Source organism: Rattus norvegicus, chromosome 4 (genome assembly GCF_036323735.1).
Source record: "Rattus norvegicus strain BN/NHsdMcwi chromosome 4, GRCr8, whole genome shotgun sequence".
Taxonomy (NCBI): domain Eukaryota; kingdom Metazoa; phylum Chordata; class Mammalia; order Rodentia; family Muridae; genus Rattus; species Rattus norvegicus.
The window spans coordinates 124,653,528-124,669,019 of record NC_086022.1 but is presented as its reverse complement, the minus strand read 5'-3'; the positions used below and the strand labels follow the sequence as shown (position 1 = coordinate 124,669,019).

General features: G+C 51.1%; 2 protein-coding genes across 5 annotated transcripts in view; both read right to left on the bottom strand.

Moving 5' to 3' along the window:
* Slc41a3 (solute carrier family 41, member 3) overlaps positions 1-2,231 on the bottom strand; it is a 45,180-nt gene extending 42,949 nt beyond the window's left edge. The window contains exon 1 of one of the 2 annotated variants that reach the window (XM_063286656.1): positions 2,073-2,231. The gene's annotated coding sequence lies outside the window, so the exon portion shown is untranslated. The remainder of the gene's footprint in view (positions 1-2,072) is intronic. The other variant, XM_006236872.5, reaches the window with a different exon arrangement.
* A 3,114-nt stretch (positions 2,232-5,345) lies between these two features.
* Aldh1l1 (aldehyde dehydrogenase 1 family, member L1) overlaps positions 5,346-15,492 on the bottom strand; it is a 46,493-nt gene continuing 36,346 nt past the window's right edge. Inside the window, exons 17-23 of one of the 3 annotated variants that reach the window (NM_022547.2) lie at positions 14,819-14,912; positions 13,487-13,586; positions 12,040-12,138; positions 9,780-9,945; positions 7,406-7,511; positions 6,141-6,340; positions 5,346-5,636 (exon numbers count right to left, since the gene is read on the bottom strand). In NM_022547.2, coding sequence (NP_071992.2) covers positions 5,581-5,636; positions 6,141-6,340; positions 7,406-7,511; positions 9,780-9,945; positions 12,040-12,138; positions 13,487-13,586; positions 14,819-14,912 — 821 coding nt within the window. In that variant the 3' untranslated portion in view covers positions 5,346-5,580. The other 2 variants (XM_063286665.1, XM_039108319.2) reach the window with 2 other exon arrangements.

Sequence of the window (15,492 nt, the reverse complement as noted above, 5' to 3'; positions counted from 1 at the left end):
TGTAAGAGGTAGCAATGAACAAGTAAGGTCATAGGGTGCAATCACAATGGGGCTGGAGCCCTCTCGGGAAGAGACCCTGACAGCTCACTCTCCCTGTGTGCATAGGTAAGACATAGAAAGACAGTAGGAGACATTACCAGCAATAATCATCCCTGAGCCTTGGACTTCATGTTGGTCGGTTTTCTTTTATTATAACAAAATCAACTTACACAAAGAAAAGAGTTTACTTTGGCCCATACTTTGGAGGTCTCATAAAGGTTTACTACAGTTGGATCCCCAGACTGAGGCACTGTTGGGAGGTAGCAGAACCTTAGGGAGGTCTGACTAGCCTGGGGAAAAGCAAGTAACTGGTGTTACAGAAGGGAACGCTGGACCTCAGGCCCTCTCCCTGAGACAGGACTTCAGCACAAACCCTTTAAAAGCTGACCTAGAAAACCCTGTGAAAGTGAAGAGGAGAGGCAGAAAAAAGAAATCAGGAGGTTCACTACAAACATGCCAACATGTGAGTTTTGGGGAACTCAGAGATATCCCACGGGAAAAAGCAGAGAACGGAACAAAGTCCAGCACCCACCAGACCTCACATGAGGCTGGCACTCCTTGGGGACACCACCCTCCGTAGTCCCTGAGGACAGAGAAGCCGGAGGCAGGCAGGAGCAGAGCAGGGTGTCAGTAAGGACAGGGTTTGGGGACATTAGCAAATAAGTAACCAGAGGCAATGATGAAGGGAGAAAGGCACAGTCTTCAGGACTCTGTCTAGGGTCCTCTGCCTTACACTCATCCATATGCAGCTTGGGCTGTGCAGAGCTGGTGCCTTTTCCTGGGTGAGGGAGCCAAGAGGCTAGAGGTGCCCACTTGCCCATGGCCGAGCAGGGACTTAAAGTATGTGCCGAGAGCCATGGCCTTCTGTGAATTTGTCCTAAGCAAGTGAGTTGGTGAAGGAATAGATGAAAGGATGGTTGGATGGACGGATTGATGAGCGGGGGAGCTACTCTTGATTGTCCGGTTCCTTTTATGTGATGGCTCAGGGCTGAGATGTAGCTTAGTGACAGAATGCTTGCACAGGATGCTCAGGGTTCCATACACAGACAGACACAAAGACACAGGCACACAGACACATACGAGGACAGACAGACATGCATACACAGCGACAGGGACAGAGAGACAGACACACACACAAAGAGGGGGGGGCACTATCCTGTGGATTATCTCATATTTTATATTAAGTAAGTTCTCACTGTATAGCACTGGTTGGCCTGGAATTTGTTGTGTCAACCAGTCTGACCTCAAACCCACAAAACCTGTCTGTGACTCCTGAGTGTGGGGAATCACAGCTCTGTAACACCACAGCTGTCATCTTTCAACTATTAAATTTAAAATATCAAGTTCACATACAAAGCAGGAAGAAATTTTCCCAATGCAAAAATTTCCTTCATGATTAATTAGAAGATGCTTCAAGTTGACCCAGGGTGGCCCCTCACTGCTCCCCTTCTGATACTCAAGAGCTAGTTATGGACACCTCCCCCAAGACTGTCCATCTAGAGCACAGTGGCATCCCCGGCTTTCATTGAGCATATGGAGAAGTCCATCTTCACTGCTGTCCTGTCAGGTAAATTGGCTTCCCAGGGATCTCTGCAGATAGCTCAGACCAGTTCCATGAGAGACCCTGACTGGCATTGTGCTAGGCCAACTCTGAAGCAGTTTGCCACACCCTACCCCACCCCTAGCCCTTCCTGGCAGCTGTGCATGTAGCCAAGTGCTACCAGGAAGACAAGGCTATCACTGGGAAACCACTAGTAATTTGCAAACCCTTAAGTGTGATCAAAATTTTAATGCGGCAATGGTACTAGCGCTTGGACCATATGGCACCCACTAACACCATGGCTGCTCATATCCCTGTGAGAAGCTGGACTGTGCGGACAGGCATTGCAGTTACTGTTCTCACTCTTGCCCACCGGAGTGCCAGGCGGTGCCAGATTCAGAACGTTGGGTATGCTCCTGACCCATTAGCAAGCCTCTCCTGACAGGTCCTGGACTAACCCCGAACTGACTAACTTCCAGGGACAATGACTTACAGCACTTCTCAGTGTGGACTCTGCGGTGGCCTCAGCACTGTTGCTGTGTCTGGAGGAGGAAGGTGGGAGTCGCGATCAGATGATCAGCTCGTGGGGCCACAGTGGGGACAGCAGTAAGTACTGTTGCTGTCTGGAGACCTGACTTGCTGCAGTCCTCAGGGACAGCACCCAGGGAGCAAAAAAAACCCCCTCTTCTCAGGACTGACCCGATTCCTTGAGGAAACTGACCTGATGCTAAAGATAGGTTTAGCTGACTGCACATGAGACGGAGCTGGCAAGGGGAGGGTATCCCAGGGCAGCTGGGGGAGCCAGAGCATAGGGTCTCCTCACGGGACCCAAATCGTCCTACTAAGGACCTTGCAAAGGGCCCGAATTATCTCATTTGGAGGGCAGCGGATATGAAAAGAAGAAATGTCAGAACAGGAGGACAAACATATTTTAAATGTTACACGGAACACATGTAACATGCATACAAGTGCTAGAATAATGTCTGCAGATTACTAACGTGTGTGTGCAAGCACGGGTGCAAGAACCCAGAGCGCCACACGCCTAGATGACTGCTCTCACACTGAGCTATCCACTGCCCTTTCGAAGGCTGTGGGGCATGTGGTAAAGGGTGCAGACTGGGATGTTTCTATTTCCATCCCAGCTGAATGTGAACTCTGGGCTCACAGACTCAGCCTGTCTTACCTGAGATGAAAAGCCAGTGTTGAAAGGCAGAAAAAACCCTAAACTTTATAAGATGAAAAGGTTCTGGGAAAGGAGGGAGGTGGCGGTTGCAAACAACAGGGTGGTATTTAGTGTCACAGTAGTACGTCCTTATCCCACTTTAAAATGGGCAGTGGAAGTAAGAGCACATCTTTCCCTTCCATGGACGTAAGGAAGAAATGTGGGACATGACCAGAGCTCTTCAGCAGGGTGAGGGGGACTGCAGAAAAGCAGTCCAGAAGCACCCTGCCACCTCCCCAACACACACACACACACACACACACACACACACACACACACACACACACACACAATGGGACCCAGAACAAGCCTCATGGAGAAAGCCACATGCCTTTCATAGACCTGTAAGAAGAGCTCAGAGGCTACAGCCTAGGTACAGTGAGCCCTGGGAGCAGCCCATTTTACCCTCTACACAGAGAGGGTAGAGCTTCTGTGTAAAGGACATAGTCTGGACCTCCCATTAGGAACTGATATCAGTCCTATGGCTGTGCCTGAAAGTGAAGGCTTTCAGATGCATTCCCAGAGACTCAGGACCTGAATTTCTGTGTCACTTCACACTGTGGGCTTCACGAGTCTCACGGTTTGTGAGGGGAAAAAGGAGATTTGTAGCAGCCACAGGTTCCTGAGCAAGCTAGCTTCTGTGCTTCAGTAGGCTAGTCCTTCACTGGACCACAGCACGTACAGTACAAATGTGTAGAGAGGATTTAGAAGACTGTGTGGCTTGTGGCACTCAAGATATTGTGGCTACCATGGCTACTACCAGTGTTCAATGTGGGAGTCACACAATCTACTGTCTTATGCCACTTTGGGACTGGGATAAGGTCCAAGAACTTCATTATCAGGCAATGTCACTATGCACGTCATAGCAGAGTAAACTCTTGTAATCTAGATGGTCAAGGCCACTCACTGGACATGATCTACTGGGGACATCTCCCTCCCACACACACAAGACAGATAAGGCTGCTGCAGGTATGATACCATAACTGGCTTCATCACCCCCCATACACACACATACACACACACACATACATGCAAACGCACACACATATACACATACATACATATGTACATACACACACATACACACCCCACACCCCACACACATATTCACATACATACACACACATACACACATACATGCAAATGCACACACACATATACACATACATACATACGTACATACACACATACATACACCCCCACACCCCACACACACATATACACATACATACATACATACATACATACATACATACATACGTACATACACACACACCACACACATATTCACATACATACATACACATACGCACATACACATGGGCTAGAGAGATGACTCAGGGGCTTGCTTCTTTTGTAGATGACCTGAGTTTGGTTCCCACCACCCATGTCTGTCAGCCTACAACTCCCTGTAACCCTGGTTTGATAGCTCTCATAATCTCTTCTGATCTTTTCTGGTACCTGAATGCATGTACATCTAATGCATGCACATATACACACAAACACAGAGACAAAACCTAGATAATAAAATACATTTTAAAGACATATATACTGTTTATCACTGATTATCACTTAGTGGACACATGGTCAGGGATAATGCCACTGGAACCAGCCCAGTTCACACTCCTGCAGCCATGCAGTGAGGTTTACACAGCCCCATCACAATACAGGAGTGACGTGTTTATAGCACATCACTTGTGACATCACAGGTGATAGGGATTCTCAGATCTGCTACCGTCTTCTGGGAACAATATTGGGTATGTGGCTTCTCATTGAGCAAAATGTCACCCTGAGGCATGCGCCAGGCAGGGATGCGGAGGAAGTCCAGGATACCACACAGACCTGAAATCTTTGCCACACAAGCATAGGCTCATCCAGGTCACTGCCTGCCTGGCCAGGGGTGCTGAAGAACAGAAAGGCCTTTAAAGATTTTTGGACCCAGAAAGGCACACCCAAAGAAAGGTGTTAGTGGTTGGTGTGCCAAGAGAATGAGCATGTTGTGTAAACTGAGGCAACAGCAAATCTTTTGAAATGTGGTATGTGGGACCTCCAGGATGAAGGTTCAGGGGAGAGGGCCTTGGGTGCCCAAGGTGAGCACACAGGAGGCAGAAGGCTTGCAGGGGCTGTGCTCTCTGAGGTGCTGTAAGACGACAGGAAATACAGATGGCAGAAATGGGGGTGCTGTCCAGGGAAACGCCAGGCAGGGTGGAGTCCCTGCTGTAGGCCCCAGGCTACTACTGTGCCTGCCCAAGTCCACTGAGTGACTGGTGAGAGCCTCGGTCCTTGCAGAGGGGATTTGGGTGCTTCATAGCTCAGGGCTCACTCCCCGAATCCCATTTCCTGTGTCTGGGGTGTACCCTTTTCCACAGCCTCTTGTACCTGTTCTGCTTTTGGAGGTGTGTGATGACCCATGCATTTCCTCCTGTGTCCCCACTAAGGAGACTCATTCTCTGAAGGCCAAGAGATGCTACATGCCCAGGACTCAGGGTGAGCATTGCTTCTGGGGCCCTCCGAGGCACCCATAGACAGAGCAGTGACACAAAGTGCAGGTGACTTCTGCTCACAACCTTTATTCATCCGGGACATGACTGCTCACTCCACTTGGAACCACTTCCAATTGTCCGGAGGGTGTCCTGTCACCAGCAGGGGTCCACACTGATAGCTCCAGCAGCTGAAGGGAACAGTGTTGGGGACAGGAGGGTGCTAAGACACCAGACAGGGGCCAGGGCTCCCTGAGGGGAGGCCAACAGGGTACAGGAGAAATATCACAGACTTGGCTTCAGTACTCAAAAGTCACAGTCTTGATCCGCAGGTACTCATTCAGGGCTGCCTCTCCTGCAAGATAGCACACACTGTTGGGACACCTTATAGCTGTGCAGGGTTCATCTCTGGGGACCCCTGGGACGTACCTGTGGGTATCCTGGTCCTCTCCACAGATGAGAAACCAAGGCCCCAAGGAAATCATGCACCCAACCCAGAGGCCATCCCTGTAGAAAGCTGTGAGCTTGGGCTCCAGTTCAGGAAGGAGAATGATCTGGGGCCACCATTCTAGAACCTTTCCTACTACATCGGTGGTAACAGAGGTGGGATGGGTGCCCTATTGGCTATTGGCAGCCAGGAAGTTGTCTTCCTGCCTGCCTGTGACTAGAACCTACCATACATATACATATCCTTTCCTCTGCTGTCTGCTGTCCTCAGCAAGTACCATCAGACCCAAGAGTGTCAGCTACCAGCTATCTTGATCAATGTGACACCCCAGCACTGGGGACAAGACCTGGCACTTGGTGGCCCTGGACAGGTGTTTGCTGGAAAGCAGTCTCCCAGACAGAGTTTGGTTACCCAGGTCTTTGCCAAATCCAGATTGCTTGAATCCTCCAAAAGGTGCGGCCACATCAGTCTTGTTATACGTGTTGATGAACACAGTGCCTGCCTGCAGTTTGTCACTGACATACAGGGCCTTGTTGATATCGCGGGTGAAGACCCCAGAGGCCAGGCCAAATTCTGTGGCATTGGCCCGGGACAGCACAGCATCCACATCCCTGTCGGGGGAAATCCAAGATTCCCTAAGGGATGCTCAGAGCATTCATTTTGGGACTGCAGACAAGACAAGATCAGAATCTGCCTCTACAAAGTTCCTAGCTCCCTTGATCCCACCCATGACATTCTCAAGGGGAAAAACTATGCAGAGGTCAGAGCAAGACTGGAGGCAGGGCACAGGCACTTCACAGAGCAGATCCGGCATGGGCCCTCATGCAGGGACAGAGTCCAGAAAGGCAGCTTAGGGTAGAAGTGGACTGAGCATTCAGCAGACATCAGACCAAAGAGCTACGAGTGTGCCTGTTTGGCAAAGACAGTGCAGTCTGTCAGTCGGCACAGTGATTGTAGTCATATAGTGACCATTGGTTGGAAAGGGGAAGGAGAAGGTGTCATTTTGCCTAAAAAATTAGTCAAAAAAGGTGTGGATGGTCAAATGTGCCCAAAGATCTGTAGTTCCCCCACTGTGAATGGATCCTTCCTTCTCTTTAACCTGATGACCTAGATGACTGCTGGGCTGAGGACTGTGCTCTGGAGCTAGTGCTCAAGGATCCTTGCTGGCTCCAGTTGGTTTCCATGCAACCCAGGCTCCAGGCCAGTGACCCAAGGCTGCCATGGAGACTCGTGGAGTCCACGTGAGCGCAGTTTCCTCCTTACAGATGTGACACAGAGCAGAGACAAACTCACTCCATCCAGCTAACCTGAAGCTGATCCGTAAGACCCAAGTTGTCCCAGGCCACCTGGGTAGGGTCAATTTACTATGCACAGGACACCATGAGAACTGGACCTGGTGGGCTGTAAGTGTTAGAGAGACGAAAGACAGACCCGGGGAAGCAGGGACATGGGTGGAAACTGTCTTTTGCTCATCTGGGCCTGGAGGCCATCCCGGGCCAGGGGAGGGGAGGCAAAGGGAGGCCAGAACCTCCTGTGTTTTAAGAGGCAGGCAGCCCAGGTCTGGTGCACAGGTTCTTTGCTGACTCAGTTTCCTCCTCAAGGACTGTCTCTTAAAGCTCATGTCAAGACCGCATGTCACAGATCAAAAGCCTGGAGAGGTGTGGTGGATCACATACCCATCAGCAAACCGAGAGATGATCATGATGGGCCCAAAGGACTCCTCCTTAGCGATGTACATGTGGTCCTCTACGTCTGTGAAGACGGTTGGCTGAAAGAAGAATCCTGCAGGGGAGACAGTGCTCTGATGCACGTTGGAGGCATAAGCTGCTGACAGTCTCTTTCCTACCCTGGCTGGGGACTGGCTCACACAGCACTCTGTTCATTCTGGTTCTAACAGGTACACAATAGACGCAGGCACCTCATCCTCTGCCTTCCAGGTAGAAAGGGCCAAAAAGAGTCAACCCTAATCTGTCCTGTTCTTGACTGGGTTCTAGAAAACCCTCCACCCTCCAGTTCAGAGAACAGATGTGCTGCCCCTATGGTCCTGGAGCTGCACCAGCCCCATTGGGTCCCTCCCCCTGCTCTGTGAACAACATTTGCCATCTGCCCCCTGCTGGGACTTGACACACTGTCCCCAGCTTTAAGGAACTCCTACTTCGGTGAGACAGGGAAGTTTGTGCTTGGAGCCACTTGAGCTAAGTGACAGGTTGTTCTCTGGGTGGGATGCTGGGAAGCTGCTTGCCAAGCCGAGGAACAGCCCATACAGATGGCGGGAGATGAGAAGCATCAAGAGAGAATCCAAGACAGTGGCTGATGGTCAAGGGCAAGCCACACTGTTCACTCACGAGACCATGGAGGCAGTCAGGGAACTTGCCCCTGAAGCAGGAGGGCACCGCTGGTTATCAGAATCCAAGAGCTCTCAGAGGGTGAATAAAGGACCAATGGCTGACTCTCGGGGACACTTGGCAGGGTGAGGTGCAGAAGGTACAGGAGAGCCAGACTTAACAGAAGAAATTAAAACCAAGGGGTCAGAAACAGATGTGCATCCTCTCTCCCCTCCTCTCCATCTGCTGAGGATATCCTCCTCTGTGCAGGGTTCTGTATAGAGTATAAAAGGCGGATAGGAAAGGCAGCCAGGATGTGGAGCTGTAGCGCCATGGGTAGGCAGGCCAAGACTCCATCCATGTGGCTTCTGTTTTCCTGGTTTGGGTGGCCAGAACTGAGAATAGATTCCAGAGAAGCAGGTGTGCCTGGGGTCAGACACTGTGCTGGTTTCAATGAGAATGAGCCCCTTACCCCCACAGGCTCATGTATTTGAACGCTTGGTTCCTAGTTAGTGGAAATTCTTGGGAAGGATTAGGAGGTGTGTTGAAGGAGGTGTGTGTTTGGGGGGCAGACTGTAAGGCTGCAAAAGCCCACAGCATTCCCAGTTAGCTCTCCCTGTCTCATAGTTTTCGTCTCAATACGTGAGCTCTCCGTTACTGCTCCAGTGTTGTAACTGCCCACAGCAATGCTCTCGTCCTTGATGGTCATAGACTCAGCCCCCTGAAACTAAACCCAATAAGCTCTTTTGTACATTGTGCTGGTCATGGCGCCTTTGCAGCAAAAGAAAAGCAACTACGAAGGAAGTGAGATGATTGATAAAGCCAAGTGCCTGGGACCATCAGGTGTAAGTATCTATCTAGTGCTGGCTGTGTCAAGCACTCTGGGTGGGTGGCCTGAGCCATGTGTCTGTGAAGATCTGCACCATCTCACGGATTGCCTGCTCTAGGCAAAGGCTCACTCCAGCTAAGGGCAGCTGACCAACACTGGAGGGACACTGGAGTTTCCATCTGTTGCCTAACCTTTTCCCCTGAACCAAAACACTTCCTGGAGGGAAGAGGGGAAGAGGGGAGGAGGGGAGGAGGGGAGGAGGGAAGAAGAGAAGGAGGGGAGGAATGAGAGGAGGAGAGGAGGGAGGAGGGGAGGAGGGGAGGAGGGGAGGAGAGGAGGGAGGAGGGGAGGAGAGGCTCATAACACTCAAGTGACACAAGCCTGGGAGTCAACACCCAGGCTCTGAACCAGCTGCCTTTGAACCATTCATGGTCCTATAAATGACTCCAATAAACTCCCTGTCTTACCAGTGGGTCCATCTTTTTGGTCAGTCCCTAGTGCCCTATCTGGGGTGAGTAGGCATTGGTTCATGCCTCTCCAGAAGTCACATAACACCACAAAACAACTGTTTGAAAGAGAAACCAGAATGGGAGGACCTTGAAATCTTAGAGACTGCCACCATGGTGGAGTGTCAACAACAGCAACTCCCCACACAGCAGACTATGCCAGCATGAGGGAATGTTCCGGAGTCCTCACTGTCTCAGTTCCAGACCTGGGTCCAGAGTGACCAAACAGCAAGGCCTAATATGTCCAAGATCTGAGTCTGAGCTGCAGGTCTGGATCCTGACCACACTGTACTTGGCCTTTGGCTATATGCAATTAGGGCTGGGCTAGAAACCAGAGGCCTCGTGTTTGCTGCCTCAGTTTACCTGAGTGAGCTGGAGGATTATGACTGACCTGGCCTTGGGACTTGGTTCCCACCACAGACCAGTGTGGCCCCTTCCTTCACACCACGTTGGCAATACTCCACTAGCTTCCTCAGGTGGGCCTCATGGTTCTGCGGGCCATGATTGGTGTCCCTCTCCAGGGGATTGCCGATTTTCATCTTCTCCACCTCCTCCACCTACAGAAAATCCTCAGGTCAGGTCTACTCAACGCTACCACAGTGTTCTGAGATGGTCGGCACTAGGATACCTCCGACCTTTGTGGTTTTGTACTGACCACAGATCTCGGGTCTGTGGAGACCATGCCCCAGGTAATGGGGCTTCCCCAGCCTGACTTCAAACCTATCTTCTGCAGCAGTCTCAGTGACAGACAGAAGACAGACAGAACAGAGAGAAGGGTTCTGAGGATATAGGATTAGAAAGAAAACACAGACTGGAAAAAATGGCTCAAGCCAGTAAAGGCTCACAACCAAAAATTTGAGGAAGATCAGAATCAGATCTCTGGGAGAGCGACTCCACACCCGTTCTAGTGTGGCCTGGCTCAAGACCCCTTCCCTGGGGTCTTGAGGTCACACAGAGTTGTCTCCAACCTCTTCAGGTCAGTGCTCGCCCTGTCAGGATGGGCTGTGAGCCAGGTGAACTCGCTACCGGTGCTGTGTGCCTTTTGTTACACAGCACAGCTGCCCAGTTCTTCCCTGTCTTTGTTGCCTTTCACACTGAGATCCATTCCTGACTACACTGGTTTGGCACCGGTCTCCTCCCAAGTCCCATGTGTTGAAGGCTTGGTTGCCAGGCTGGGAGGCTGTTGGGATGTAGTGGGACCTTTAGGAGATGGAACATAGCAGAGGGGAGTGAGGTCACTGGAGTTGTTCCCTTGAAGAATACTGAGATTCTGGCCCTTCCTCTCTTCTCTCAGAGCCATGAGGTCAGCGTTTCTGCTCTGCTCTGCACTCCCTACTGTGATACTCTGCCTTACCACAGGCCCACTGCAACTGGGCCAAGTGACCATGTACTTCGAAACCATGAGCGAGAACAAACCTTTCTTTCACATGAATCTCATTTATCTCTGGTACTCGATCACACAGATCTTCCCTTGGGAAATGCTCCTAAGGAGCAGTGTCACCCTCTCCTTTCCTCAGGGTGTCCTAGCCACAGTGTATGTAAAGTGACAGGCTCCCCACCGCCCAGCACCCCTGTACATTTCTATTAGGTTCCTGCCTGATCTTCAGGGCCTAAGATGGGCTTAGTTGTCACAGGGACACCTCCTGCCTCAGACAACATCACCTTGGCACTGTTGTCTAGGTTTTGAAGGTGGGTGGTGGCTCTGGCTGGGCCAACCTGTGCCCATACATAACTTTATTCTAACAGCTGGAATTTCCCCCTCTCTGGCTTTATGATAGAAAAGTGTCATTCTACAGCTGTCAACCTCACATGATGAAGCTGGTCCACAGAGAAATCCAGAAGTCAGGCATTAAAACTCCTTGCTGGGGCTCAGGCTCATTAACAGAGTAATAAGCTCACTAGCTAAGGCCCTGGGCTCCATTCCAGCACCACACACCCAAACACACACACAAACACACAAACAAACAAACAAACAAACAAGCAAATGAGACAGGTCGACAGGGCCAGGAAAACCCATTTGTTCCCAAAGCCATTGTCTGCCCTTTGGGATTTTGCTAAATCAGCCAGTAACTCCAGTAGGAGCTGCTGCTTGGCACCTGCCAGGTCCCCAGAGGCTCTGATAGGCTGCTGCTAGTCTTGAGAGCTGGCAGAAGCTGCCCTCCTCACTCCATGGCCAGCTTGCGGCAACCACTGCCCAACATTGTGGGCTAGGTGCAGCCTGGCCTCTTGACTCTGAACACCACACAGGATACTTCGTGCTTCAAGGATGCTGCTAGGGGTTTCTGAGGCCATGTGTCCTTGCTCTCCTCTCCCTTGCTCTGCCCTCTCCTGCTACTTCTTATGGCTTCACCTAAGGAGAGCAGCCCCATGAGTCCTCATCTTAGGCTCTGTTCTGGAGAATGTGTCGTCTTTGTGGTGGTGGTGGTGAGAACGGAACCCAAAGCTCCAGCAAGCACCAGGCCACTGAGACACCCTCAGCCCATAAGCCCTTTTGGTGATGTCAATTTGAGCTGAAGACTCAAGAGAGTTCCCTGGGGATCCTCTGAATGGATTAGTGGTGCCCAATGAGAGGAGCCCAGCCACTCCTCACTGGGTACCATCGCCCCTCCTGCAGCCTGCCCCTCCAACTCAGACTCCAGCCTCAAACTTACCACTTTCTGCACAAACTGGTTGTGGATGGACTCCTCCACAAAGAGCCGGCCTGCCGCAATGCAGTTCTCCCCTTTGTTGAAGAAAACGGAGCTCATGCCCTTCAGAGAAGGACAGAAATGCCAAGTCATGGATCTCCTCAGTGCTTCTGCCTAGTGCCCATCAGGACTGCTATTCCTTCTCAGGGAAGGGGGGCGGCTGCCTGCATTCTGCCTTCCTCCCACACATGGGTCAGGCTTGACCAGCACTGAACTCTTATGTCCTGTGCACCCCTCAGCCTGTGGAGGCAAGAGGTGGCAGTGGGAAGTAAGGATGCAGGTCACAAGGTCACCCCTACTGCCACATAACCATACCAGTCAGACAAACGATAGAGAACAGTATGGGGTGAGTTTCAGTCTGCCTGCTCCCCAAGACCATAGGTAGGCTCACTGGGTGACCCAAAAGGCACCAGGTTTTCTTGGGACCAGGCTGCATGCATAGCTTGAGGGCAAGGCTGACGGGGGACAGCTATGGTTCCATGGAAGTCCTTGCAGGAGGAGTACAGGAAACCCATTAGGACACACTAGGAGCTGAGACGCCTATAGCAGGAGGCCAGGTTAGGAGACAGAGTCCAGTCCAGCTCTCCCAGCCTGCACAATGCAGTCCAACAGTTGGCACAGGCTTCCCTCTATGTGAAGCAGTAGGGTCTTGCATTGAGACAAGACCCTGGGCTGTTGGGCTCAAGGGGGACAATGAACAAGGATTTGGCCTCCCTCAACTTTCCATCAACTGAGGCGGGACTCCTTTCTAGGACTATGCTGGATGTCATGACTCATCCAAGGCAGAATGAGGCTTAGGCAGGTTGCTATGATAGTTGGATACCTGGCTGACTAGGCCTGACTGATGAGGAAAAAGCAGGAGGACCAAGGCACATAAGTGACAATACCAATGTCCACTTCCATGCATGTACCACATGCAATCACTGTCCTGAGTCCTTGGTCAAGCCAATCTAATTGGCCACCACAGATGGGTATTTTCTTGGCCCTATGCAGATGGACATGCTGAGGCCTGGTCTGGTTACCCAGTGCGTGGGTGGAGACCCTGAGCACGTATGCACGGGGTCACTGCCAGACTGGTGGCTGTCAGCAGGGTCATGCCCAAGAGATCCAGGGATACTTTGCTTTCTACAAATGCCATGAGAGGCAGCCTGCTCATGTTCCCAACCATCTAGCTCAACGGTGTGGCAGTAAGGACATGCTGGGGACACACTGTGGCGAACACATCCTTGCCTCAAGGAGGCGTCTCACTATGCTACTTATACTTGGGGTGACATCGTGGATGGTTGTACAGCTTAGGCTAACCATAGATGCTGAGAGATGCTGCACTCCCATCTCTCTGCCTCTGCCCCAGTGCCTCCCACTTCTTCCTCCCCTGTGTTCCCATCTCTCCCTTCCCCAGCCCCAGTCTCACCATCTGCACGGCCTTGTTGAGGTCGCAGTCAGCAAATATGATAAGGGGTGACTTTCCACCCAGCTCCAGGGAGACTTTCTTCACGTTGCTCAGAGCACAGCTGGAAGGAACAGAGGGGTGGGACTAATGTCAGGTGGCTCAGAGCACAGGGGTTTGCAGTTGGGGTACAAGGCAAGTCCAGGGCATGTTAGACTCCAAAGATGCTACAGACCCTGTCCCTCTCTGCCTACAATCCACTTCACCTCCTACCACTGGGCCAGCGTCTATTCCCCTACACCCAGCCCAGGCGTGGCCTTTCATACTCACAGGTCTCCTCCACTCCACTCTGTCCCCTTTGTAGGGTCCTTTTCTGACCCTCCCATACACCTATCCCCCCTTCGTCAGATGCTGTCCTCCACTGTGTTTATGAATGACTCCATCTGTGAGAAGGCAGGCCTTCCTACAGTAGCATGCACTTGTCTGGTTCTTATGACATCCCAGTGCCTAGCACACAGCTGGTGCTCCAGAAATGCGGGTTGAGAATGCCCTAAAGAGAATCGTCCCTCAGCTGGGGTAGCTGTGGCCGGAGAGCTGTGCTGGCCAGATAGGGATATCTCAGGGTTTTAGTGACCACGCAGAAAGATGTCAGGAATCACAGACATGTATCCATGGACAAGAATCATACTCCAGCCATGCCACCAAAAGTAAGTGCCAAGCATGGCCTGAGAGAACAGGTCTTCTTGTTCTAGGCCACCCAAGGGTGTGGGCTCCCCTGTCCCAGCACTGCTCACAGGTGACTCAGAGCAGCCTTGTATGTACCAAAGCCCTCAGGTGCTGAGACTCTTTATGCACAGACGCTATACTCAGCTTCTTGTGGCCACAGCTCTCTGTACCTGATGTCTAACACAATGAAGCATGGTATGAGTACTTGTATTGGCTAAGTAAATGTAAGGTGGCACATGTTCAGCGCAGGCAAAATTGACTTTCCAAATATTTCCAAATAATAGATTCTGTTTCATCTAAAGCATCACCAGGTTGGTTTGTAATCAATGTGAAAGTTATAGAAGAGTACCTCTTAGTGTGCGTTGAGTGTTTAAAATCAGTGTCTAGCTCACACTCGTGGTAATCTCAAGTCAGATCCACTGACCTGTAGCACTGCTGGGGCTAGGAGATAGCATGGTACCTGCTGGGTTGTGTGGCGTCCGCTGAGCCTCTCAAGGACTTATGGAAAACTGAATCTGTATTAACATGCTGTGGGTGGCTATACCCACCAAAACCCAAGAAGCAGGACCCAGCATGTGGGGTCATCATCATCTCTATACCCAGATACCATGGCTCAGGTGACCCACCTACCTTTTCATGATGTGTTTCCCCACCTCCGTGGAGCCTGTGAACCCTATTTTCCTCACATCAGGGTGGTCTGAGAGTCTCTGGCCAACCAGGGATCCTGTGGTTAGGATAGGTGAGAAAGTCAAGGAGACCTCTGGGGTCTGGGAAAGGCAGTCACCTGTTCCTCACGTGTCCACCAGAGGATGCTACACCATGCTCTTTACATGGTACACCATGTCAGGGGCTCATGAGACTTTACCCTACTGTGAGCTGAAATACATTCCTCCAAATTAAAACACAAAAAGTACTAACCCTGTTGCTTCTGAATGTAAGTGTACCCGGGAGGCAGGGTCTCTAAGGGATCAGTCATAGGATAGACTCTACCCTATGTGACTGGTGTCCTTATAAAAAAAGGGAGTCAGGATGCAGATCTACAGAGAGAGATAGGTATGTGAGGGTACAGATACAATGGCATCTTCACAGCAGGGAGTGAGGCATCAAAGGGATCTTCACCCTGCCAACACTGCTCTTGGGCTTTTGGCCCCCCAGAACTGTTACCATAGCTATCTTATAAGGAAGCCCCCAGGTTCAACACTTTATCATGGCGGTGCCAGAAATTACACCTTGCATCAAGTGTGGAAATCAGGGGTGACAGGAGGTCACCTAAACTTGGTGACTTTCAAAAGTCAGTGTCAACA